The following is a 27,108-nucleotide window of genomic DNA, read 5'->3' as shown; positions in this document are numbered from 1 at the left end:
GATGAATGGGTCAGATTTAGGGGGCGTATCTTCGTATACGCTACATACACGTTTTGCGCATTTTCGTGCGTAAAAGATACAACCTTGCGCGCTGTTCCAAACGTTTCTACTGACTAACTTTTACAAACGACTCTCATTAAAGCATGAACTGCGATGGTACGCCACCTTACTCGAAACTGTGTAGTGTTGTAGACTTTCATGTGTAATTTAATGTGCCCCCCAAGGACTTGGACTGAGAACAAGTCCAATTAAATAGACCATTGAGCACAGCTTTTTAAAGACTCATTCTGTCCACAAACAGGATGATTCGTCTTAATTTGATACCTCGGGTGGGTAGGCATAACACAGAGCAGCAGCATTTTCTTAACACGGGCCAATTGCCAACTGTAAATCAGCGCATTTTATCTGTGGATGTTAATACATGAACAGTTCCCCTTTATTTTTTTCGGCGAGACCGTTCATTGCAGTAGTCAATTCTGAAGCGGGACATAAAATGAGGGTGCGTATTTGGATGCCGGATGAGATTGGCTACTCTATGAACATCTCTTCTTTTAACATACACTTACAAACACAATTGATACAGCAGTGGAAAGAGCAAATGCATTGTTATATCCATATTTGTTTGTTCGCAATAATGAAAAACAGACCCTAGTTTGGCCTGATCATCGTCGTTTGTTATTTTCTTGTTCTACAGTATATTTGCTCTCTTGATCAAGGCAAATACCTGTATCTATAGCGAGTGCATTTAACTCTTTGTTGCCACTGGAGAATAATAAGTGCCATCTGCTGGCCATACATGGCACTACAACAGACAAAATGTCCTTGAAAACAGAACCCAAAAAGGCAGAGAAGAATCAACACTAAATCCTACAAAAAAACTAGGTATAGGGTTTATTTTTTCATGACATACAGCATACAGTAAACAGGATGACTCAAAATGTGCAAGTGGGAATTGGCCTTTAAGGCGGGGAAAGCTGAATTTGGAAATTAACAGAATTTTGTTTGCTTGAAATATTATGATGTTAACAGGGTCTTACACTGATGACCACGTCACTGAGGAAAAGAAGAAAAATTGACAAAGACAACCAGTTTCACACTAACCAGTCCATTGAGCAAAACTGAGGTTTACGATAGTACGTTGGACAGCCGTCAATCATAGTAACACAGAGTATAACACTTCAGCATAAATGGACAAGGAAATGTATTCCTTTCAAGGCTGGCAACCAAGAATGCACAATTCTCTATTTACAGACCAAAAAAAGACCACATTTTCAAATAATTTCCTGTTCCATCTCTCACTCAGTGGTTATAATGCATATTTTACAGTATAAAACAACACACAAGATAATGTGGTGCACTGATCAACCACAGATTGAAGATTTAAAAACTGTTTTACATCACCAAAATGGAATGTTTATTCTTCTGTTGTGCAAAAAAGAGACATTCCTGCAACTAAGTCAACATTCTATGAAGGAAAATGTTGTCATGGCAACTCTTGAAAAAGAAAGGATATAAGAAGGAGGAGGTGCCTTTCATTTCCCCACACCCAATCACGCTCAAGGAAAAAAAAAACAGGAAAGAAAAAAGTAAAACAAACAAAAGTTACATTGGTTTCTCGAATGCATTTAATAGCCCACTATTTCTGTGTAAGCGTCTTTTTTCTTACTGCTTGTTAATGCGTACACTGACCAAGTGAATGAGGGATATATCATCCACCAATGAGAGACTGGCAGAGGAGAGATCATCTCCGCTTTAGGACAGTCCGAAGAACGACACGCTCCGCCCACTGTCCGAAAGACTCCGAAAGACCGCGTGATCGCTTCGCTTCGCCTCGTCGCTCGTCATCCCGCCGTGTCGGCGTACGTCCGAGGTGTCCTGGTGTTGCATAGCCCGGTTCCCATGGTTACAGTTGTCTGGTCTGCGTGGTGGAGTGTGGGGCAGTGGAGGGGACCGGTGGAGGGCCGGGCGAGGCCCCACCTCGTCTCCCGGCCATGGCGGTGGTGGTGGTGGCAGAGGAGGAGGAGGTCCAGGTGGAGGCGGAGGGGGGCCGGCTGCTTAGGAGCCCTCCTCCTTCTTCTCCTCCTTGGGGGGGTTGCAGGAGGATGAGCCCTCGCCTCCTTCATTTCCGTCATCTGGGGAGTGGAAACACACACACACACACACACACACACACACACACACACACACACACACACACACACACACACACACACACACACACACACACACACACACAAGACAGTCTCAGTAGTGCAAGTGGGAAATCTTGTCACCAACAACACAACATTGAATTATTAAAAGGAAGCATGAGAGGCCAAAGAATCCTTTAATAATTGAACAACAGCAAATCACATGCTCATCTGTCAGTGGCGTAAAACAAAATGAAAATAGCTGAATGATGAATTACATGATCGTCAAAGACCCAATCTACTGTAACCGAAGGACGATAACAACCAAACACAATCTACAACATCTCGTATGGCAGTAACATTTCTTTTACCAACCTATTCAAATTCATATAGCGTTTTGCATAATCCAGAAAAAGCAGGCTATTGCATAACAGCCTGGGAGAATGCCAGTGTGTGCAGAGAAGCCCCTTTACAGTACACGGCTCCCAAAACGCCGCCACACAGGCTGTCAGGAACTCGGCACTTTGTTCCTCTCCAGCCTCTCCTCCTTCCCGCCTTTTCAGATGGAGTCAGAGTGCATTACCATTCACCAGACAGCCTTCTCCGCACCGCTTTTGATGCAAACCTTTGGGGAGCATCAGTTGCCAAGACACACCTTTTCTCTCTCTCTCTCTCTCTCTCTTTTTTCCGCCCTCTTGCGGAGCACCGCTTATTTGGAGCTGGCGATCAAATGCTTGGCTGCTTTGATCATTGCAAGGTCTAACGGGGCCTAGACGATCAAGGCTTTGGCGATGCGTGGAGCTATTTCACTATGCAGATGCCACTGCGCAAGGATTCCCACCGTTTGGCTCGAAGGTTATTCTGTTAGCTCTGTGTGTGTGTGTGTGTGTGTGTGTGTGTGTGTGTGTGTGTGTGTGTGTGTGTGTGTGTGTGTGTGTGTGTGTGTGTGTGTGTGTGTGTGTGTGTGTGTGTGTGTGTGTGTGTGTGTGAAGAGCACAAGAGAAAACCAGAGTGCCTACAAGTGTAATGAGGTGTATGGGGCTGTAGGCTTAACTGGTATTTGAGGCAGAACACAGACTAGAGTGCAATTCCAAGCCAACCGTCTGGAATCTACAATTAAGAGTTATTTAAAGCTATTAATTTGTGTTGTCAGTCTGTATTGCTACACGGCTACAAAGAATATGTTTCAGTTAAATTCAGGGGTTTGCTATTTCTGTTAGGATGCGCCATTCATTTTGTAGAGAGAAAGGTAGGGACTGTAGCTACTGTTACTAGGCCTCACTGGATTTTGGAGTTTTTCATGTAGCACCTCTACCAATCAACCAACAGCACTGTCAGAGAATATTTCAATTCCAATGTCAATTTAATTTCACTTATAGAGCGGAAAAACAGACATGTCATGTCTCATGGCACAGAGTATTAAACATTCAGAGAGTCCATGAGTAACAGGGGCGAAATGAAAAACTCCCTAGAATTGGGGATACATATAGGAAGAAACCTCGGACAGATCCACAACACAAGGGCCCAACCCATCTTCCTAGAGTCGGTAACAGTACAGTAAGGACCTCACTGTACTGTAACTGACCCTAGGCAGATGGGTTGGGCCCTTGAGTCGTGGATCTGTCTGAGGTTTCTTCCTATACTGTATGTATCCTGTAATGGTCGCCTGGCTCAAGGCCACCAAAACATAAAAGAGGGGAAGACCACACCGAAATATCCACAATCCCCAATTGTGTAATGTCATTTAGTGCCTGAAAGTTTAAATAGTCCAAATAGTCCAGTGTAGGGAATAGATTGTCCATAGGGATTAGGAATTGTCATATGTGGTGCATCATTACTGACAGTGAGACATTATACTGTAGTTTTGTAATCCATAATGTATACAGTAACTACATGTACATACACCAAAATAATCTATCATTTTGTGTTTGTATGTGTGCGTGTATCCGTGTGTGTGTGTGTATGTGTGTGTGAGCGCTGATTTGGTATCACTGTTTGGCCGTGTATGAGGTGCGAATCGTACCGGAGACAGACAGCTCGGCTAGTTTCTCCTGAAGGTCCGTGGCTCCGTCCCCGGTGTTGGCCCCTAGAATGTCGGGCATGGCATTGCGCCGGCCCGTGCGTCCTGTCGCTGCAAAGTCTGTGACAACGGGTTCCACATCAGTCATCGCTGTGTCCTGTCCTCATAGCATAGTCTACAACACGGGACACACAAAGAGATACAGAGAGAGTCATTAGTATCAACGATGGATGTTGACATTGAAGACCTTTAGCCTTTAACCTGTAAAATCCTCTAATTTCCACCAAATATACCAGTGTGGGCTACCCTCATACTCATACATACATACTGTACATACATACAGTACATACATAATTCTGCACTGAGCAAACATTGCACTGCTGAGATGTTATGAACCCCTGTTCTTCTTTAAAGTTAACACCACAACGCTCACCCGAACCACAGAGGTGATTTCCATGGCAATACAATTTTTACGGAGGCCTCTGGTTGCCAAGCTCTGGCAGTTATTGATTTTTGACGAGCGTAATGAGCACTTTTCCCTCCTCAGTTTACGATCGATAAGTTACTCCGCGCACACAAAACGCATTTTCTGCCCATTCAATTTAAACAAATGCCTTGTCAATTCTCCTTAGCCGTGTTTAACTGTAATCAAATCAGAAAACACTGCAGCATTAATTGATAACAGTGGGAGCGTGCACTGTGTACAACTCGCCAGTAGATGGCTCTGTTTCTGTTCTTCATTACACAGGTCTCTAAGCCATTCTTTCTCAATGTATCCATCATCTCTCTCTCTCTCTCTCTCTCTCTTGCTCTTCCTCCCTGGTGTCCCTCTCTCTCTCTTTCTCTCACTCTCTCTCTCTCTCCTCCCATCTCCCGTTCCCTCTGCTGAATTGGTGCAATAAAACACTCGGCTTATATAATTGCTGTGGGTAAACACAGACCGTCTGTCATGTACTGCTGACTCGACCTGCAGACCAGCAACACGCTCCGATCAATATGGCAAACTATAAACCTCCGCAGTTACATGATTTCTACTGGGACAAAACCTATAGCTATAAGACATCAACTAGGATATCTTAAGGGACAATGAACAGTTTTTTGTTGTCAACAACGAAATCTTTAAAAAACAGACATGACATATAGTTCCCTAGCATACCATTAAGCCCAGTACATCACATGTTTTGGAATTTCTATACAGTTATTATAGGGGGTGGCGTGGGGTGTGTGTGTGTGTGTGTGTGTGTGTGTGTCTGTATGGTAATGCTTTTGGGTTTCCCTGCATGGCGACGGTGGACACGTTAGTGAGCCAGCTAATCGATTCGCGGTCATGCTCAGACCATATGTCCCTAATCTGTGGACTGCGAGTCGTGATGGTCCAAGCTGTGTTGGTGTGGCCATCATGCCAACAGCAGACAGGCGTGACCATCCCCTCCGAACCCATTACCCCAGTCAATGGCCATTAGCGGCGGCAGCGCCCGGCCTTTTGCACAGAGCCAGAGACCCGCTGTGCTTTCCAGAGGCCATTTAAAGTCTTCATGCAATTCTCAGTTATGAAGTTTTGATTTCATGCCCATCTACTGCTTCCCACACGTGCGTAGGCACACACACGCACGCACACACATACACACATGCGCGCACGCGCACACACACACACACACACAGATTTAACACACAGTGTTACTGACAGACGGGGGCAGGGCTGTGAGAGAAAACCAGACTTTGTTTACTAAAAGCAATCTGAAAGGCTGTTACTTCTCTGTGTCACACTAATCTGCTCCCAGACGCGCACACACACACACACACACACACACACACACACACGCACACGAGAGCGAGAGTGAAAGAGAAAATAAGAGATCGAGCGAGGGGGGGACAGGGATGAGCTGTGGCATGTCAGTGAAACCCCCTCCAACCATTCAAACAGATGGTCCCGGCTGGTCCAAACGAGGGCAAGACCAGCGCGCCAGCGAGCCAGCGATCGAGCGGGCGGGTGAACGGCGGATAATCACCCCGTTGGACGACGCAAGATTTAGAATTTAATCAAACCCCATCAGTCAAGGGGCGGGCACGCTCCTGAGAGAGGGACGTCTGCCAGGAGCTATTTCGGGCGTCTGCCACTGCTGCCGCCCGGTAGGCTTAGCACCTGGGGCGCCGGCGCCAGAGTTCCATCAAGGGACGCCTCAGTCATCACACCCAGCGCCCAGGTGCAGCACGCCCAAACGGGCAAAACACAAACACGTCCTCCTCCTCTCCGGACAAGAGAGAGAGAGAATTAGAGAGAATATATATATAATGAGAGACAAATAGAGAGATAGATAGATACAGTATATACTGTAGGTAGAGAGAGAGAAATAGAGAGATAGATAGATATATAGGTAGAGAGAGAAATAAAGACAAAACAAGAGAGAGAAGTACAGACAGAACAAGAGAGAGAGAGAGAGAGTGAGTGAGAGAGAGAGAGAGCGAGTGATTTCAGGAAGGCGGCCCGGCAGCAAGCTGATGACAGACAGATTTCCCTGCCGTGGCCCTGTGAGACTAAACATGAGCTCCGGCTCTCCCCAGCCTTGGTGACTCTGCATCCTCTTTACACGCCCTTGATGACAGACAGACGGCAGCCATGAAATCTAGGAATGAGAGACACATTTCATCTCCATCAAAGATAAATGCAATGTTTTTAAAAACTGCACCTTCACAATAGGAAAGACTGTAGGAGGAATATGAATATGGTCAAAGTCAAATCTACTGCACAGAATCCTGTGCATTCATGTATTGTACTTCATAAACCAGGCTGTGAGGAATGAGCTCATTGCTGTGGGAAAAATGCAACATTTGGGGTGAATAGGCCTACTCTTCAGCAGAGCGTGACTTAGTGGAAACACTACTCTGTTTGTGCTGTGATGGTAAAGCCCCAACAGTGAGCCCGACAGCTATTCTCCTCTGCTTCACAAACGTACAGGAGCCAAGCGTGAGTGTATTGAGCAGCCCTGTGCCCGTGCCAGTGAGTTACGCTGTCAGAGCGCGTGCGTGCATACACACACACACACACACACACACACACACACACACACACACACACACACACACACACACACACACACACACACAGAGCGATGGAGACAGGGAGAGTTTCAGGGAGAGTTTCAGTGAGAGTGTTTTTGTGATGTTGGTTCCTGTCCAAGAAGAGGCCTCCTCTTCCCATGGAGACGATGCCCTGAACCCAGCATGGAGCTGCAGGGTGGCACTGGTGACTGGTCTCAACCCTACACACACACACACACACACACACACTGCCAAGGCCTCAACACTACCCACACACACACACATCCAGGGCACTGCCAAGGCTAATGGGTGTAGAGAAGGGGGAGCAGGATGGTTAAGGGTGAGTGAGTGAGAGTGTGTGTGTGTAGGGGTGTGTGTGTGTAGGTGTGAGAGACAGAGAGAGAGAGGAAAATGGAGGCAGAGCGGGATGGACAGAGAGGGAGAAATACAAAGGGCCTGGAAGAGGAGAAGAGAGAAATACAGATCGCACGAGAAACCAAAGAAAGACAGGAAAGGGGGAAAGAGAGGAGAGGAAAGAAAGCCAAAATACAGAAGGACACAGAAAGAAAGAAAAACACAAGGAAATACACATGAAAGGAGAAAGGGAAGAAAGAAAAGATAGGAGGAAAGAGGAGAGGAAAAAAAGCCAAAATACAGATCAACAAAGAAAGAAACAAATGGAAATACACATAAAAGGAGACACGGAAGGAAAGGAGGAAATAGAGGAGAGGAAAGAAAGCCAAAATACAGAATGACACAGAAAAAACAAACACAGACAGAAAGAAAAACACATGGGTAAAGGAGGACTAATGACTTGTGAGCGAGTGACCGAGTGACCGGTGGCGGTGGCCGTCCAGGTGGTAGCCGGCCTCTGCAGAGTGCTGTGCCAGGAAGCAGCGTGAGCCGAGTGTGCCAGCGCCTCTCACCCTCCCACGGCCCAGAGAGGCTGAGCAGCGCGGCCGCTCCATACGGACGGGACCCGACGCCACGCTTCACACAAGCTGCCCTGCCACCACAACACGCCACTCGACAGTCATCACACGCAGCACAAGATAGGACACACACACACACACACGCACATTTTCTCTCTCTCTCTCTCTCTCTCTCACACACACACACACACTCTGATTCACTCTTTTTTTACTCGCTCACACACACAAAAGCAGTATTCATCATCAAACACAAACACGGCAACACAAATGCCCCTCATGGATCTCACAGCACAAACCAAAAAACTCAGATCACACAAACATACATACAAACTCACATACACACACACACACACACAGAGAAAAAGCACTTGTCACAAACACATGCTTCCACAAATGCCCCCATAGAGCTCAGCACTCAAAACACACACACACCCACACACAAACCCCAGGCAACACAAAATACAACGGCTCACACAAGGACCCACACACTACACACCAGATTGCTCCTCAAACTGACAACTAGACAAACAAACAAAGGTAAAAGTCTTCCAGGCTGTGAACCCCATGTCAACACACCTACTGTACTCTACACATCAAAACACGCTCGCTCGCACCAAAAGCCTACCCCCACAGCCGACTGCACAGACACTGAGAGGCACTTCACAGAGAGCCTGGTGCACTTCAGAACCCCTCCCCGCTCAACACAGTGCGCTCTTGTATCTTCCAATGACATGTGGCTGGGAGCCAGTGGGCCAACGCTCAGCAGACTTTCAAGGAAATCAATGGAGATGAGAGCGTTGGACAGTACGCTAGCATAGCATGTGTGCTGCTCATGTCCACTGTCTAGTTCCATCAGTGCTGGCTCAGTTGGTGCCCTGGACCAAAGCACAATTCAATATCGCCACCCCCCCCCCCCCCCACACACACACACACACTTCCCTAATTTCTGTTGCATTCCATCATGTCTGTTCAATTACGGTACACAGTGCCATCATCACGTGACTTCAGACCACCGGCACAAGGATTCAGGATTTGTAGTAATTCCATTCAGCTTCAATACCGTGACTTATGTACAGTAGCACCAGGAATGAACAGTGAACAGTGACTCAAGGCTCAAGATGCTCAAGACAGGAAGACCCAAGCCTGGTCACCCTCTTAGAGAGAGAGAGCGACCATTCAGCTTCATTATCGTGACTTACAGTAGCACCAGGAGTGAACAATGAACAGTGACTCAAGATGTTCAAGACAGGACGACCCAAGCCTGTTTACCCTCTCAGAGAGAGAGAGAGAGCGACCACATGGCTGGCCTTGGTGTGTACAAACACACCTATTGAGCAATTAGAGTGGACTAGACTGGACTATAGCTAGACTGGAGCTCTTGGGCTGAGACTAAATGAACCACCTCTCGTTCTTCCAGAGCACATGGTGTGCAAGTTCTTACATGAACATCTAGTGAAGATATTAAAGTGCTATTATGGGATGTGGCATTTGAGAAATTGAAATTGAAAAGTTATATTTTCAATATAATGGCTTATAATAGTCATGTTGACTTTCCATCCAGAAATACATACATTATGTTGCAGAGGTGCAGTGAGCATTGCGTTCTTATGGCAGGAGAAGAGAGAACCAAAGAAAAGAAGGAGAGAAGCAAAGAAAAGAGGAGAACAAAAAGGATGAAAGAAAAAAAAAGAATGTAAGAAGAATGGAATAGGCATGTCATGCCTGGCCATTACGACCAAAACAATATTACACTAAAAATAAGCTGACCTCACAATCCAATCCTCCAAAAGTATGTGCTAAAGTACAAGGAATTATGGCCATTTTAAAAAACAATGCGAGCAAACAAAGCAGCGAAAAGTCCCATACAAATGTTTATCCCTACTTAATCCCCCAAAATCCGCCATGACTGCCACTGGACGAGGATGCCCAAATGGAGCCCGGTGTCTTCACGGCAGCAGAGAGATCTGTAGCACTCACCACTCACCACTCACCCAGCCTCTGCACCACGTTTGGAGCAGGAAAAACAGAGCGTGTGGCAACATGTGAACGTGAGTCGGGGAGTAAAGGGTTGTTCCCTCTGGACGCATCTTAAAGTAACACAATGTCATTAAAAACGCCTTCACATTCATTGATCATGGAATCAGTCGATGAGCGCCCAGATTGCCTGCTGTTGCACTGTTGTGTCGTGGGTCGAGCACAACCCTTTTAGTCAGTTTCAGACGAGTTGGGTGTACCCTTAGTGCTTACTGTGTACCAAGTACATTGAAAATTTACATAAAGGGAGATTTGAAAATTGACATAAAGGGAGATTTGAAAATTTACATAAAGGGAGATTCCAACATTGTGTTTCTTAAAAACAGCTGTACTAAATGTTTACACTCTCAGTGACAAATAGTGTTTATGGTATAATGTACTGATATGCACAATGATTTATACAGTATATGACTTCACAAAGCCAAAAACAATTAAACAAACTACGACAACAACAAACAAAAACAAGGACCTATGCCCATATTTTCACGCAGCAAAACTTGAGTTTAACTGAGTTAAAACTTTCTTGAATATAAAATATGTACCAACTGCTCCAAAAAATGCTGAGATGTTTCCATGCCTGTTCCCAGTGAGAGGGCCATACAGTGTTCCTCTTTAAGCCCTTCAAGGCTAAACAAGCGCAAGTAAATAATGTGCATGGATTATGGCCTGATTGCTCTAACCTTGGACGCAGCCTTGGAGGAATTATGAATAATGAATTGAGGCGCTTTGATGTTTTGTGTTAATCAAATGTTTAAGACCTCAAACACCGAAATAGACGCAGCGCATGCAACAAGTTGCAACAGGAGGCCGAGGATCAAAAGCAGCAGCGCGGCGGCTAACGCACTTCACAGCTATTTAAAAATAAATACTCGACAATGTAATGTTTTTAATCAAGTGGCACTCCACCAAATATGCCATGATTGCTCACCGCTGCGGCTCTTTAACGAATCCTTCAGACAAAGACGTGGGTTTTTAAAACATCATGATCCTTCAATAATTACATAAGTGCCATGTTACGCATCCAGACAACAGGAAACAAGGCCGCTTTTTAAAAAATGCATATGTACATGAAACAACAGGAGAGCGGAATTTATAACTAACTCGACAAAATAAATAAATAAATAAGCAAGCACTCTGGAGCCCTTAAGTCTTTCCAACAACAAATGAGATTAGGTAAGGAGAGAGGGGAAAAACTGAAGTAGAAGCGCAGCATGAATCATCTATGGTTTAGCTTCATGGCCCAAGGACAGGAGACTGAGCATATTCAATATTCCAGCACAACGGTGGTCTGACAGGCCCAGTCTCTCTCTCTCTCTCTCTCTCTCTCTCTCTCTCTTACTCTCTCTCCCTCTCTCTCTTTCTATTACTCTCTATCACTCTCTATTCCTCTCTTTCCATCTCTATCTCTCTTTTCTCTCTCTATCTCTCTCTCTCTCTCTCTCTCTCTCTCTCTGTGTGTGTCTGAAGAACCCCAGAAGCTTCTGTTGCCCAGGCGATTGGATAAGATGAGGTAAAGCCAATGGCATTTAGCTTAACCGGACTTAGCCCAACGACAGGTAGGAGAAAAAGCTCTCAAGTCGGTGTCTAGGGGCTCCTTTTGGGGGGGGGGGGGGGGACTGTAACGGGGGGTGACCTTGTGGGGGTGACTAGAAATGATCTGCTCATCTGTGGAGAGCAGAGGGACTGAGGGGTTGTTCTCTCTGGAGCCCCACCACCGAGTGGAGGAGGAGGAGGAGGAGGAGGGAGAGAAGGACAAACCACTCATTCTTTTCCGGTGCCACAGAAGATCATTACAGCAGGCAAGCAGGCAAACAGAGAGACAGCCAGCAGAGTGAGAGGGCAGAGGGAGGGAGGGAGGGAGGGAGGCCACATCATTGTTTGGACAGATAGAGAGAGATAGAGAGATAGAGAGAGAGGGAGAGAGAAAGACAGAAGGAGAGAGAGAGAGAGGGAAAGAGAGAAGGAGAAACAGAAAGAGAGAGAGAGAGAGGAGAGCAAAGTGAGGGAAAGGGACAGATGGAGAAAGAGGAAAAGTTTCTATTATGTAGATGACCATGGGAAGGCCACACAACCTGTTTCATTCATTCATTTCTCAGAGACAAAACACAGCATCAGAAAGCCTGTCCTTGTGCTGTCTCCAGTGCAGAGTTGCGTCTGCCTGATCTGACCCCTTCAGTTTCAGCTGACCAGCTGATGGAGGACCCGCTCGCATCCTCCGCTCAAAACAAACACCGTGCACCGCCACTCAACCCGTCAATCACCGTCCGTCGCCTGGACAAAGACAAGATCCCATCGACAGCCATATGGGCCTCTGTGATAAAAAAAAGGTAAAATGGCGGAGGGGTTTATTTCCATCTGCAGGAAAAAGAAGGGGCCGTTCCTCTGAAAAAGCGTACAGGTTTGTATTGTGCATCTTATCTGCCCTGACAAGTGCTGTGTGCATGCTGTTTGTGGCCTGGTAATGACTCAAGAGGGACTAGCTGCTGCTGCTGCTGCTACTGACTGCCAAGTGCTACTGGTCTGAGCGGCTTTCACCATCACAGCCAGGAGCGTTATTACAGGACACACTTGGGAACGCTGATATCGCAATAGACGGGGAAAAAATAACTAAAACTGTGTCAAAATAAATGAAAGTCAAAACAGCTCCTAAAGTGAGCCGATCTTCAAACTCCTAGTCAGCAGGGGATGGAGATAAGCTCTCAATGGCACTGGCTACGGAGAGGATTTAAACCACCAGAAAACAAGAGAGCACAACAATTTAGGGTAGCAGCAGAGCAACGGAGACAACAGATATGGGCTATCTGCAGAACAGAGAGGAGGGGAGGGGAGGAGAGAAGAGAGGAGCAGAGGAGAGGAGGAGAAGAGAGGAGAAGAGAAGAGAGGAGAGGAGTGGAGTGGAGAGGCACAGAGAAGAGCAGAGAGGAGAAGAGAAGAGAGGGGAGGAGAGTGGAGAGGAGTGGAGAGGCACAGAGAAGAGCAGAGAAGAGAGGGGAGGAGAGGAGGAGAGTGGAGAGGAGTGGAAAGGAGAGGAGAGGAGAAGAGAAGAGAGGAGAGGCAGAGAGGAGATGAGGATTCTCCATGGAGGGGGCTGTGAAATGGAATCCTCTTTGACCTCTCAACAAAACAACACCAACACAAACTCTTTGACCTCTCAATAAAACAACACCAACACAAACTCCTCTCCTGTCCTCATTCATGGGCTTATCTCGGCAAGTCCACTGTCAAGTTTGTTTTCCTTTCTCGTCCGATGACCAAGCCACTGGAGCCGTTAATGCTGAAGGGTGTTTGTGTTTGTGTTTGTGTTTGTGTTTGTGTTTGTGTTTGTGTTTGTGTTTGTGTGTGTGTGTGTGTGTGTGTGTGTGTGTGTGTGTGTGTGAGTGGGGGGGTGACAGGAAGGACGCCTCCTCACCTCAGCAAAGCTCTCAAGAGGTTTACAGTGACATAGATAAGTGGATGAGCGAAGTAGGACTAGCCCAGGAAGGCTAAAATCAGCATAACGGCTTACGCAACACCATTCTCTCTCTTCCTCTCTCTCTCTCTCTCTCTCTCTCTCTCTCTCTCTCTCTCTCTGCTTCTCCCTCTCTCAGTAGTTGGTTTCTCTCTCTCAATCAAGCACAAACACACACCGACCACATAAATACACACACACAAGCACACAAACACACACATATACACAATACACACACACAAACTCCATAAGACAGATCTTGTCTATTCTTCCCTTTCCTTCATTCGTTCACTCACTCTTTCTCCATTTCCTCTCCCTCCCTCCTGGTTTCAATCTATTCCTCTGTCACTCTTGTGTTCCTCAGTTTATACTTCTCTCTATGATGCCTCATACCTCATTTCATTCTCTCTCGTTTCACCAATCTCTCTCTCTATCCCTCCTTCTCTTTCAGTATTTCCATTTTCTCTGTTTCTCTTTCTTTGGGTCTGTTTTCTCTCTGAAGAGGCATGTGCAAGGTCACTACATAAAATGCACTCCAGTCAGGGTAGTCTGCTTTATCACAGTAAGAGGAGAGGCGAGGATTGGAGAGGAGGAGGAGGAGAAGAGGAGAGGAGGGGAAGAGAAGAGGAGAGGAGAGGAGAGGAGAGGAGAGGAGAGGAGAGGAGAGGTTCTGCTTGTGCACGCTTTCAGTACTCGGTCAGGGGGAACAACAGCCTCGTCGAGCTTAGAGAGAGCCGAGCGGAGCGGAGCTTGGTGTCTAGTTCTTATCTCCAAGCCCACGCATCCCTCCTACTCTGGAGAACGCATGTGACTCAGTCTGGGACGATAAATAAATAAGTAAACAAACAAATAAATTAATAAATAACAGCAAAACGGCTGCATATGCATATTTCTGCTGCTGCTTCACTGGCTGAGGATCATCAAAATGTCCCTCCACCCCCAGTCTGCGGAAGAAAGGAGAAAAGAAACACGTTTCTCCTCAAAGACACGTACGGCATTTATACTGCAGGGTAGGGCACACTGCAACGAAAACGTGCCCAACAATAATGACGGAATACTTCAGAATTGACCCAAAAACCCTTTCAGAGCTAGAAGACCTGAGAGAGAGAGAGCGAGAGAGAGAGAGAGAGAGAGAGAGACGCTGATTAGACCGCATGAGAGCCTGCTAAATGGACGGTTCCATGGTAACACAACACAATTTCAGATCTACAGTACATTTAAAGAGAAGGGCCCCCACCCCACACACACAGAGTGAGAGCAAGAGCGAGCAAGAGAGAGATAGAGAGAAAGAGAGAGAGCTAGAGTAGATAGAGGAAGAGGGAGAGAGATAGAGAAAGGGAGAGAGAGAGAGAGAGAGAGTCAGATCCGCTGTGGGTCTGTGGAGGCCTTCTGCAACTCTGATGCCATGGAAACTCAACAGTGAAGTGGAGTGGAGTGGACAAAGTCCCAGTGGGCAGTAAGGAGCTGCTACTTATGCAACAGAATCCAAAGAAATGGCACCACAGGGCCAGTGCATAACATGACTACTGGAGGAGAGTCCACCACGCCAGTGGACCACACAGACAATGCTGGACAGCAGGCCAAAGGGCTGGTCAACACCAGGAACCATAACTTAACTCTAATGATGAGTGTCCACTGGCAAATGATAAGCAAAGCCTCTCCTCGTGTTGATAAATGTGATGTCCAATTCAGTAGATTCTGATTGTCAGATTTGTATTATTCTTAATGTAAATCTGAAAGCAATATCTTTCCTGATGTATTTATTGTTAAAGCATGTGGTGTGGACAACACTAATACTTAAAACTTGTTTTAGCCATTATCCTTTTAGTTATCGTTATTCATGCCGTGTGTGTGTGTGTGTGTGTGTGTGTGTGTGTGTGTGTGTGTGTCTCCGTATGAACATACAGTACATATACACACGTGTGTGTGTACTTGTGTACATGTGTGTCATATGCAACTCAGCTGTTCCAGACACTTCCTCATCTGCTTCCAGGGCACGGCTGGATTAAGATCACCTAAATCTCACTTCCTATACGAGAGCCCTGCTCAGTCAGGACACTGGACACAAAAGGCTAATCAGCCCCATTTATAGTGCACGTGGACCGGCTACAAACAAACACATTTATTAGCATCGCCCGCTCCTAATAAACAACTAGCCCTAATGATATTAGATCATCGTGCGGTGATCTTCTCCTTTCTTTTAGGTCTGATATTCCTGCACATCATGAGCATCTGGGATCTGAAACGGCTAGTGTACAGAGATTTTGTTTATATATATTTATTAGTGTTACAGTCAGTGTTTCCCACAGAATTTAATTCTATTTGTGGTGGTAGTGTGTTTGTGCGCAAATTTTAAACAAATCACACTTATGATGCTAACTGGATTTAATTGCGATTTAGCCAGTCATCTTCCATGCCAATAATAATCCTTGCTGGATTTGTTTTAATGTATTCTTTACCTGCATGTTTGTTGAGGGACTAGGCTGCAAAAAGGTGTGCATATAGCTCTACAATGAAAGGATTTCATCCAGTTTAAGTAGCACAATATAAAATCATTTGTGTGGTGGTCAGTGTCGATATTGTGGTGGGCCGCCACAAATAAGTCAATGTATGGGAAACACTGACAGTGGTGCAATCCAGAAAGCACTGTCTATTAACTTGCCTCAGATTCACTGTGCTACATGACCCTCTGGTTAGTGCAACTGAACGAATATGTAAATGGTAATTGGATCACTGGTGCAAAAGGCAACGACTCCTCCCACAGCAGCGCACTCGTGCTACCTTTTGGAGAGCCAAAGCAGCTTTGTTTGGGAGTGTTTTATCATAAACACTTGTGACAGAAGTAGGCCCTTTAATGATGCTACAACTGCTCCGTCCTCTGACGTACGGTTTGAGGAGGAAAACGCCCGCGTTTTCCCCTCTTTTCTTCTCCAGCTTTCATGCACCGTTTCTTGTTTTTTTTTTCTGGAAACGCGCTGCGCAGTGAGTACATGACAGCTTATTAAGATGATCTCTCCCATAAGCAAGAGGAGCGTGGAGCGTTCGGGGCCTACGCTTTCAGACGGGACCTCCCACTGGCTCCGTGCCTCTGGAGCCAACTGCTCGGAGCAGTGATGCTCTCCGGCTGTCAATCACATGTCGCCGTTGACGACGCCCGGGCCTTGCCTTCTGAATAATGCACTGTTCGTGGAGCCTCAAGAGCCTTCGTCGAGGGGTCGCCAAGTTTATATTTAGCTTTTTGGCTCCTGCATTTGGATGATAATAAGACCCCATCACCATAAGTTCTCATCATCATGACGAACAACACCAGGAACCAATCTGCCACAGCAGATGTCAAACATGAAGATGTCAAACATGAAGAGGTTTTCTATTTTTGAATGGCTTGCTACACGCTGTGTTCATGCTTTGACTCAATGAATTACAATTAATTGAGATGCTGTATGTAAAAGATGACGACTTGTTAAAACATGTGCTCATGTGCAAAGTGTCAAAGAGAGTCTTTTTTTCCAGTGGTGAGATTCTTAGAGGCAATATACTCGTGTGTTTCTGTACCCTTCCCCCAACGTTTGCTTTGTTTATTCCCGTGTCTTGGAATAACGCTTTAGAGGTTTTCAAGGGGAAAACAAGACGCCATTCACTGAGCCCTGAGCACAAGAGAAGACAAGCTGAAGAGGCGCTGGGTGAGAGCTCACCCATCAACGCCTTTTCATATAAGCATTCCCACACTTCTAAAAACAGCAAACGCTCTCACTGAGGCAGCCGAGTGCTCAATCACTACACAGAGAGAGTGAGAGAGAGAGTGAGAGAGAGAGAGAGAGAGAGGGAGAGAGAGAGAATGACAGAGAGAGAGAGATAGGGAACATGCTCAAAAGGAATACAAACATACTTAGCAGGCAAGTTGCAGATGAAGGGCAGGTTAGCCGGATGAGAGCGCTTAATCTTGGCTTATTTTTAGCACAGCCCAGGGATTGGAGGTGACAGGACAAAGCTTTTTTCTTTTCCGCGGGCCAGGCGAACAATGGGCATATGTACGACTCATGACTCATCCCCCTTAAGACCCTTTACTGCCCCATTAAGAGTGTTTCACACGTTCTGTCCTCACGTTTCATTTCTGATCGCCGGACGTCCTTGTGCAAACGCCCACCCCGGAACCCGTCCGCCGAAGCGCCCTCCCCTGCTCCGCTACCACCCGTTATTCCCACCATGAGAAAAGCGCTTTCACCACGCTGACTGGCCCACTAAACAAACACAAACAGCCCCTTCTGCTCCAACTCAGATGATTCACCAGGAGGCTCTGTGCTGGATGTTGTTGAATCTACCCCACACATTCACTAAATGTTTGTGTGTGTGTCTGTCTCTCTCTCTCTCTCTCTCTCTCTCTCTCTCTCTCTCTCTCTCTCTCTCTCTCTCTCTCTCTCTCTCTCTCTCTCTCTCTCTCTCTCTCTCTGTGTGTGTGTGTGTGTGTGTGTGTGTGTGTGTGTGTGTGTGTGTATGTGTGTGTGTAAAACAACAACAACACAGTCCCAGAGTACATCTGTGGCATCCAGCATGGGAATAGCTCAAATCCCTATTTGGACAGCTGAGGGGGATGTAGCGTTTGGCAGAACGTGCTGGAACCCGAACTGAGTCGGAGGTCACTAAAGCCCCTTTCACATTCACCGAATTTAACGCTAAATCAGCCGAATTTAACGTTAAGGCTGTTCCTTTCACATTGACGACACGGGGTGGGGAGTCAACCCGCCTCGGCAATCCAACCCGTCTCGGGGGGTAGTATCAGAGCCGAGCCGTGTTGAATATGAAAGGAACAGAGGTCAACCCCGCTATTAGGGGTGTGTGACTGATGACGTATTTGGCCAGGCAGGAGGTTAAAATACAGGAAACACACAAGAGACTAGGATAACTTTAGCTGCTGTGTCCATAGATATATGTGTGTCCAACAATCACGTTTTTTATGCTGAGAGTGCCCTGAATCTCCTTTTCTCAGCACTTCGGTCAAGTGTTTATTGTTGCTAGGTTACCGAAAACCGTCTGCTGCGTCTTTTTAGAAAGTTTGCCTAATGATAGCTAACTAGCCAACGAGCTAACTGTCAGAGCAGAAGTTGTTCAGGACTCAGCACACTGAAATATGACTTCGACAGACAAAAGGACCTCATTTGGCATTCAAATAACATAACAAGTGGCCCGCCATCATTTGGAAGCTAAACCACGTAGAACTAGCATGACAGTTGTGTTTATCAGTTTATCTCCGAGGTCCAAGGCATGCTTAACGTCATTGTTCACTCCCAAATTGCGTGTGACGTGCTGCTAGGCAACGCCTCCCATAACTCGCCTCTGAAACCGGCTTCAGACAACCCCGGGACCAGAACACGTCTACCTTTCACATTGCGAAATCCCCTGAACCCGCTATTTCTTAAACGCTAATGTATCGTTTCTGAATGTGAAAGGGGCTTAAGACTCCCAAGCCTTGAACCGGGACATTTTGGGACACATACAGTATATGGGAACCAACCAACCAATGGGGTGCACAGGTTCTCTATAGGTCTCCATGAGATTATAGCACTCTATCTCCATGGCTACTAGCAAATCTAAAATTCATGAAAGTATAAGTCTGAATTGAAAGAGTTTAATGGGTGGATTGAGTGACAGCATAATGATCTCTGTCATTACAAAAGAGGGAGGGGTCCGAATAACTTGATTTCCACACTGGAAAATAGCACTGGGCTGCACAGCAGTAGGCCTACTCCATGTAGTCGATCCAGTCAGCAAGCCTCTCTATATGAAGACAGATGACAATTTCCACATGATTGCCACAGCTAATCTAGTAATGACAATCAACAGAAGAAAAGCACGAAAGGTTTTTTTGATGGGGGGGGGTTGGGGGCATGAGAAGGATTTCAGAGAAATGGTTTATGAGGAAAAACAATGGGTTCGAAATCAAATACAAACACAAATGCGCCGACACAAGCCAGCGTGAAATTGTGCGCTTTTTGGAGCTAGGTTGGCCGTGTGAAGTTGTTTGTGTGAGCTCTGGAAAATAAACACGGCTCCATTATGCTGACTCATCCACTCAGCACCCAGGAGGGAACAAGCCCCGAATGGTGCTACTGCTAGCGCTCTTGGTGCTACATGCTACAGTGTTGTGCCATGGCTAACAGGTCTGCGCTAGCATACAGTATTTAATGTGACGCTCGGTGGGGAAGAGAGAAATAAAAGAGTGCCATGGGCTTTGTTACCGTCCCTTTCAACTTCTGTACTCAATTGGATATCTTACACTGCTTTGAAAGTGAAAACCACCATCTGGCTCTTAACACACCAATGGACAACAATTGAAACCGAGTCCATAATTGTCCACTGAAGTGGAACAGTCGGGGAAGGAAAAAAAGAAAACAAACAATAAAACAGACAAACAAACAAACAAACAGTGGGCTTTGTTTGTTGTCATTCAGAGCACAGGCAAGGCAAGAAGACGGCTCAAACAGGGTTGCCAAAGAGATGTTAATGGATTCCACTAATTTAATTTCACTGCAATCAATAACCAATGACAGGCCAGGTAACCGCTGAGGAGAGAGGAGAAATATTGAAGGAAATGAGATTTAACAAAGGACTTGCTATCTTCCATGTCCTCTGCTCTTTTCCATTAGAGAGAGAGAGAGAGATATTGGAGACAAAGACAAAGACAGAGAGAGACATTTCTGTTCCTGTTACTTCACCTCACTTTGCTCTTTCTCTACTCTCTCTCTCTCTCTCTCTCTCTCTCTCTCTCTCTCTCAGAGCAGAGGCAGAGCCTCCCCGGGTGGCTCGGTGTCTTTGTCGTGGCCTTCAGGAGTCGGCGAGTGAGAAAGCACCCGCAGATTTATGGGCATCTTCATGGCGCGCCGCGCGGCACAACGGGATGCGACAGGAGGAGGTGCACAGCGGACGAGAGGCGTCCGTAAGGTGGAGTGACACGGAAGGTCAAAGGCACCCACGTCTCAGGTGTGTGTGTATGTGTGTGTGTGTGTGTGTGTGTGTGTGGAGTGGCCTGGGTGTCACTGGGGCCTGCGAGTGGGTGTTTACAAGGTGAAATACTGGCAGGTTTATCACGGGAGTCACCCCTATATCTGCACAAACATGGCTGCCTTGACTGCTTTGGCTCCCCCTCTGCCTCCAGAGATCACCTCAACACTGATGGAGTTTGACTCACCATTGTTACTCATCCTCTTCCTCCTCCTCCATCATCATCTTCCTCACCATCCTAAATCAATTAGTCATCAGTCCTCAATCCTCCGTTCGTTATTCATTATTGTTATTATTGTTATTATTGACGTGATCATCCCTTCCAAAGAAAAAGAGGACATCCGCCACACCGCAAAAAGAAGGGATGATTGATATGGAAATGAGCTGCTATATTTGAAAGCATCTGATGAAAGATTCAGAGCAGGATTGCATAACGGGAGCCTTATCGATCGTGAGAGGAGGGAATCTCATGAGCTGTCTGAACCGTCGTCTTCACAGCTCTGTTACCTGATCACACGACGACTGTTTCTGCGCCGAGCAAAGTGGCAGCTGGAGCGCCGGGTTCATGCTCTATTTCCCAAAGGCTTTCATAAAATATTCACACCACGTCCCCCCCGGGGGAGCGATTTGGGCGAGAGATCGATTTCCAGGCTCCCTTTGAATTCAACACTTTGTAGTGCTCCATAAATCCAGACGCAATTACATGTGCAAACAGTGGAGGCTTTTTGTTGGGGGTCGGAATAACAGAGAGAGTGACAGTAGGCATGGGACCCGACAACAGTAAAGTGCCAGTGATGGCAGAGCTTTATAGTGTTTGCTTGATTGTCGCCTCACACAGACGACAGGGGAGGCGAGAAAGCGGGAGCTCCCCGCGTTGTGATATTGGCGAATCTCAGTACAAAGCATCTTGTCGAGCAGCTTTGTCTGTGACGGAGTAGGGGGAACCGGAGGGACATCGATGGCCCAGATTGACTGAGAAGAGGGAAGGGGGGTGGGCGGCAGGAGGCTATTTTTAGCCCTGGTCGTGATGAGTTGTTCAAATCCTGTGATTTAAGATAACACAGCAGGATCTGCTGCCATACTTTATTGCCCCATACAGATACAGACTTTACACAAGCAAGAGGGGGTTGGGATTACACCCTTATCACCGTGTTGCTGTGTGGTCTATAACACCCGCACCGCGCGCGCGCACACGCGCACACACACACACATGCACACACACACGCGCGCACACACACACACACACACGCACACACCAACCACACACACACAGTATCACTGCCAGCCCGACCACATAAGGGATGTCCCAGTGAAGCAAAGCACCAGCACCAGTGGCGATGAAGAAAAACACACGCTAGGGTGGCAGCAAGTATACACACAGCCAGTTCTTTAACACTCTTTAAGGCTGTATGGAAGTGTAGCCAGCTGAGAACCTCTATCTATGAAGCTTATATACCCACTTCAGCTGGTTTGAAATGTCTCTCAGCACTTCTCTACAGTAGCTGGAAAGTCAAAGTCAAAGTCAAACAAACTGTGACTTAACAAGTCCTCCGGGAGGAAGAAATAACAGAGGCAATATTGTGAGAGGGGCAGGCATATTTCTCTATAAATGTAATGGATGTTGTTTTGTGTTCCTTCTGGGTTATGGGAGGAGAGCTCAACGCCCACTCGCCTCGGTCAGCCTCGCGCAGAAAAGGCCCCATTTATAATCGTTTTCTTGACCAGCCCTTTAAACAACAACAAAAAAGCACTAACATGGAGTTATACTCTGCCCACTCACCAGAGTGCTGACCAATTACCAGGAGGCAGAACAGCGGGGGCTGGAAGGCCAAGCTAAGTGGGAAAAAAGACAGGGAGAGAGTCTCAGCCAATTGGGAGAGGGACAGGGAGAGAGTCTCAGCCAATAGGAAAAAGGACAGGGGGAATCTAAGCCAATGGAAAAAAGGAAAGGGAGAGAGTCTAAGCCAATAGGAAAAGAGACAGGGAAAGAGTCTCAGCCAATGGGAAAAGGGACAGGGAAAGAGTCTAAGCCAATGGAAAAAGGATCACAGAATCTTCTGTGTTCAAGCACACAACAGCTTTGAAGACACTCGTCTAAGGAAGAAGCCAAAGCATCTTTTTTGATCTTCTCCTCCCTCTGTCTCCCTCTCAGTGTGTGTGTGTGTGTGTGTGTGTGTGTGCGCGCACGCGAGACAACCCATCTGTGTGTTGAGGCTCCATACAGTTACTGCTGTATCTCTGCCAATCTCCCCAGATGTTTGGTATTAAAGACTAGTTAATGATTCTCACAGGCTATGTAATATATATATATATATATATATATATATATATATATATATATATATATATATATACTGTATACTATTATGCCTTTAATTTGATAGGGCAGTGAAGAGAGTGATGGGGTGGAATTGGGAAATGACCAAGGTCAGACTCGAACTAAGCTCCTGACTGGTGCTGTAGTTACACCATAGCACCCCCCAGGGCTTAGAGCATTTGAACAGTAGCCATGCCTTACTTCCTATTCATCTTACACCCTTTCACCACCAACAAAAACGCAAAACAAATTCCATATTATGTATCTGTTAAGGACAGACATACTGCACCATACTACACTTAGTGAACTCCACTGTACTGTACTCAACTGTACTGGGTCTCTGTACTGTGCATACAGTCAGTGTACTACAGTGTACTACAGTGAGAAGAGAACACTAACAACTTGAATATAGAGCAACAAAGAAAACAACACAAATGTCACCGTGAGCCACGGCTCCCTGGAGCACAATTAAAAAACGCCAACCAGCCGAGCACCGTCGCAAAACTTTCTGCTCTTTGTCAGCCGAGCCAATTAAGCGCGTGGCGGCGGAGGCAACCCCGAGCAGTGGCCACCTGGAGTGCGGCGAGCTCTTTATTTGTCCCACGCCGCGGCACTGACAGGGCTGCATGCGCTGAGGATTGAGGACCCTAATGTGCCGCGACGGCGGATGAGCTTTCGAGAGCCGCTCACCTCCATTACCGGGCTGATAGCCTACTACCAGCAGGCTTGTTGAGCGAGATGTGCACTGCAGAGGACTGAATGTGAGTGGGCATATTGCACAGCTGTTTAGCAAACAGTAACAACCAGATGTGGATACATGGATCCATGACAATCTGCATTGATAGTGATAATCATTCAAATGTGTCCCTTTCATTACACTCATTCAAATCCAGGATCAGATGGAAAGAGTGTGTGTTCTCTTAGCAAATACGTTTTTTAAATTTTTTTTGTAATAGGGTGGAATCAAGACTGACAATACAATGTTGTTGATGCATACAGTACACTATTTGCCTGGTAGCAGGCTATGTCCTCATCATGCAATACCACAAATAGTCTGAATGCTTAGGAGAGATAACATCATGAGGCGACGTCTCAAAATCTTATCAGAAGGAGACAATTACCACCTCCATATTTTGCCCAGGGGATAACATACTGTAATGGAATTGACAAACATATTAAATCTCTCTCTCTCTCTCTCTCTCTCTCTCTCTCTCTCTCTCTCTCTCATACACACAGGCACAGACAGGCACATGTTTTACCTCACTGATATTTTGAAATACAGGATGATTCATATGCCACAAATGCAAATAGCTTGAGTTCACGTGCTGCAGACCAGAACAAAAACAGCCTGAAATCCAAATGCTCAAGAGCCTTTAATCGCAATTACTTACACTCTGCACTGACACCACATTGCAGTGATAGGACTAAATCAGCGCAATATGGTTAACAACAAAGCTTCACATTTTAACACGGCTTCACTGACAACGTGTGGGTTACAATTATTTACATTGGGATTTCAGCTATAGCAGCTTGAGTTTAAATGGGAAAATAACAGCTGTGTGGTGAATGATTCCTGACAAAACTCCAAGTCCAGCCATATTGCCTGATCTAATTTGGTGGCAAAACACTATTCAGAGACGAGGGACTGCACCAAGAGAATGACCATGACACAAATTGCCGGGTGCCTCCAACACAGAATGCAGGGCTGTAGAGGGGAGGCTGTGGAGGACTAGTGCTCTGGTTGTTGGGGTAGGAGGGTAGAAGGGAGGGTGCAAGGGTGGGGGGGGGGGTGGGGGGGGGGTGACGAGCAGTGCCGTGTCTGTTCGGGTAAACTTTGCCCAGAGCGTATGCAATGTGGAACGGGCCGCTATGTGTCCCCAGCAACTTCAGCTGTCACTATCCATATACATTAGCATCTCGTCTACTTTTAGCATCTTCCACGGGAGGCAAAGCAGCACAGTTCAGCTCATCCCCCTTCCCCCATCTCTCATCACCAACGTCATGATAACAACATGTACTCTCTCCTATTAAAATGGGTGCATAATGCAAGCAATTTGCCGAATACACAACAGCCTTTCTTCTCCTAATGGTCCATAATGGATTTTTTTTTTTGGAGAAAATGCCTGCATGATTCTGTAGCATAGTGGTTAATATTTTTTTCCGTTTCAATGTTTCGTGTCCATTTTAACACACAACTATTTCTGGGTAGATTTTCCAATGTTGCCTCCATTAATCAACACACAGCTCAAAGATCCTTAACAAGCAGCCAGAGAGGGAATAGTGCAAGGGGCAGGTGTTGAATGTTAGGAGAGGGGTGGGGAGATGTGTTAGTGCATAAATACATGGAAATGGATGCAAGGAACACGTATTATTGAACGAGATCATCTTTTCTGAATAACAAACACATGTGATCGGCTAAGAGATAAATTCATGTGTTGAAATGGTGTTGTTGCTCTGCAATGAATGCTATGTTGTGTGTGATTGGATGCATATATCATGATACAATATTAGGTGGTATTGAATGTAGGTGGTGTGATATTTCCCTGTCATTTTAACAGCAATGCATTTGGGTTCATTAGGCAAGCTGAAGCTGTTATTAGAAGTGATCAAAATGGCATCATGACCTCAGTATCAAATAACAAACTGGAAACGAACAACAACCAGCCACATTAAAAGAAAGCCCACAAGACAAGACCAGATGATGTAATGTCAAGCTGAAAACAATCGATTTGCTCCAATCAATTCTATAAACACGCTCCACAATCTAGCCCAAAACTGCGGTGCTGGCAACATCCAGCTGGACCAACAACAGTCTAAGCCCCCAAGGTCAGCGTTCCACCTGCTGTACCTCCAACCTTTCCTGAATACCTGTCGTCCTCTGCTCAGGAATAAATGAATAATTTAGGAACCCAATCACAGATAGTGTTTGATGGGAACTGAGTGTTCGACCTACACATGCAGACGGATTTTTCGACACTTGATTATTTGAGGTCTCACACTAGCTCGTAATTGCATGCATGTGTTGAATTGCATTACAAATGACAATCACGTCAATCATGGTCCATCCACCGACATCCATACAGCGTCGGTTGCTTACTACAGACAGGACAGGAGTCATCATTTCTACTTGAATAATCCTTCACAAGCAACTGTAGCATTGTGCAGTTGTCATGTAGCGTAATTAATTGACATGAGTTTGTCTTGTTAGTTTGAATAACCTATGTGGAGCTGTAGCCTATATGAATGCATCGGATACCATTCCTGGAATCAATAGCCTACGCTTCATGCTAAATAACGAAATGAAAAAAATAACAGTCTAAGATGCACGAGGCCAACAAATGTATACAACACATTTACGTTAAATTAAGGCTACCTTGACGACAATGAAATTATGGTTGCCATTTAATGGAATTCACTAGATTCATTGTTGGAGCTGCAGAAGGAACGCAGTCTCTGACAGGCAATGGCAACAATGCCCATCCGTACTACTTGCAACCACAATTTATGGTCACAAGAAAATATATGACACTAGCACGTTATGTACAGAAAAGCGACTAGCGCTTACCCAGTATACGCAGAACAGCAAGTGACAACGGAGATGAGATTTCACACTCCGAATCAGAAAACACACCGATTATCCATTAGGACTCTCGGCGCTCCGTCCATTCTCCTCGTGAATCTCTCTCACTCTGGCACAGACTGAGATTAGAACGAGAACAGCAACCCCCGCGGCAGTGACATCACAGGCACGTTCTAACGGGACCGCGCAGAGAGCGCAAACTGTCGGGTAGCCTACCCGTGAGATAAGCACACTAGCTCCAGCAGTCACCGGCGCCTACACTCAACACCCCAATTTCGACCCGCAACAATCCCTTCGCATTTGCAACCTTTGCACCCTTGTGCTTGGAGGGGGTGTCGAGGGGAGAGGATCTGCTACCTGATTAGATTGCTGGGTGGTGTTTTTTCCTGATAGGCTCTGCTCAGCATAGCCTACTCATTGGATATGGATGTGGTGAGTTGTTAAAAGCTCAAACCATTCGTCTGATTAAGTAGGCTATCATACCATGTTTGCTCATCTGACTGCCACAGTAGACATCAACATCATTCTAATCCAGAGCAGTCATCTGTAACGCAAATAACCTGTAGGGCACGGCACCAAGCTACATTGCATAGTGCAAAGCTGCTGATTGCCT

General features: G+C 46.2%; 1 protein-coding gene across 2 annotated transcripts; it reads right to left on the bottom strand.

The window, feature by feature from the left end:
- Positions 1-884: 884 nt before the first annotated feature.
- Positions 885-26,802, bottom strand: pkib (protein kinase (cAMP-dependent, catalytic) inhibitor beta). 2 transcript variants are annotated; one of them, XM_062550743.1, is made up of 3 exons: positions 26,712-26,802; positions 4,153-4,324; positions 885-2,132 (listed from the first exon to the last, which is right to left on the bottom strand). In XM_062550743.1, the coding sequence occupies exons 2-3, from the start codon at positions 4,295-4,297 to the stop codon at positions 2,056-2,058; spliced, it is 222 nt and encodes a 73-aa protein (XP_062406727.1). In that variant the 5' UTR covers positions 4,298-4,324; positions 26,712-26,802; the 3' UTR covers positions 885-2,055. The 2 variants fall into 2 exon arrangements, with proteins under 2 accessions (XP_062406727.1, XP_062406726.1); XM_062550742.1 differs by lacking the exon at positions 26,712-26,802 and adding an exon at positions 26,481-26,658.
- Positions 26,803-27,108: the final 306 nt, after the last annotated feature.

Source organism: Sardina pilchardus, chromosome 12 (genome assembly GCF_963854185.1).
Source record: "Sardina pilchardus chromosome 12, fSarPil1.1, whole genome shotgun sequence".
NCBI lineage: Eukaryota > Metazoa > Chordata > Actinopteri > Clupeiformes > Clupeidae > Sardina > Sardina pilchardus.
The sequence above is the reverse complement of the archived record's forward strand: the minus strand, read 5'-3'. Positions and strand labels throughout refer to the sequence as shown.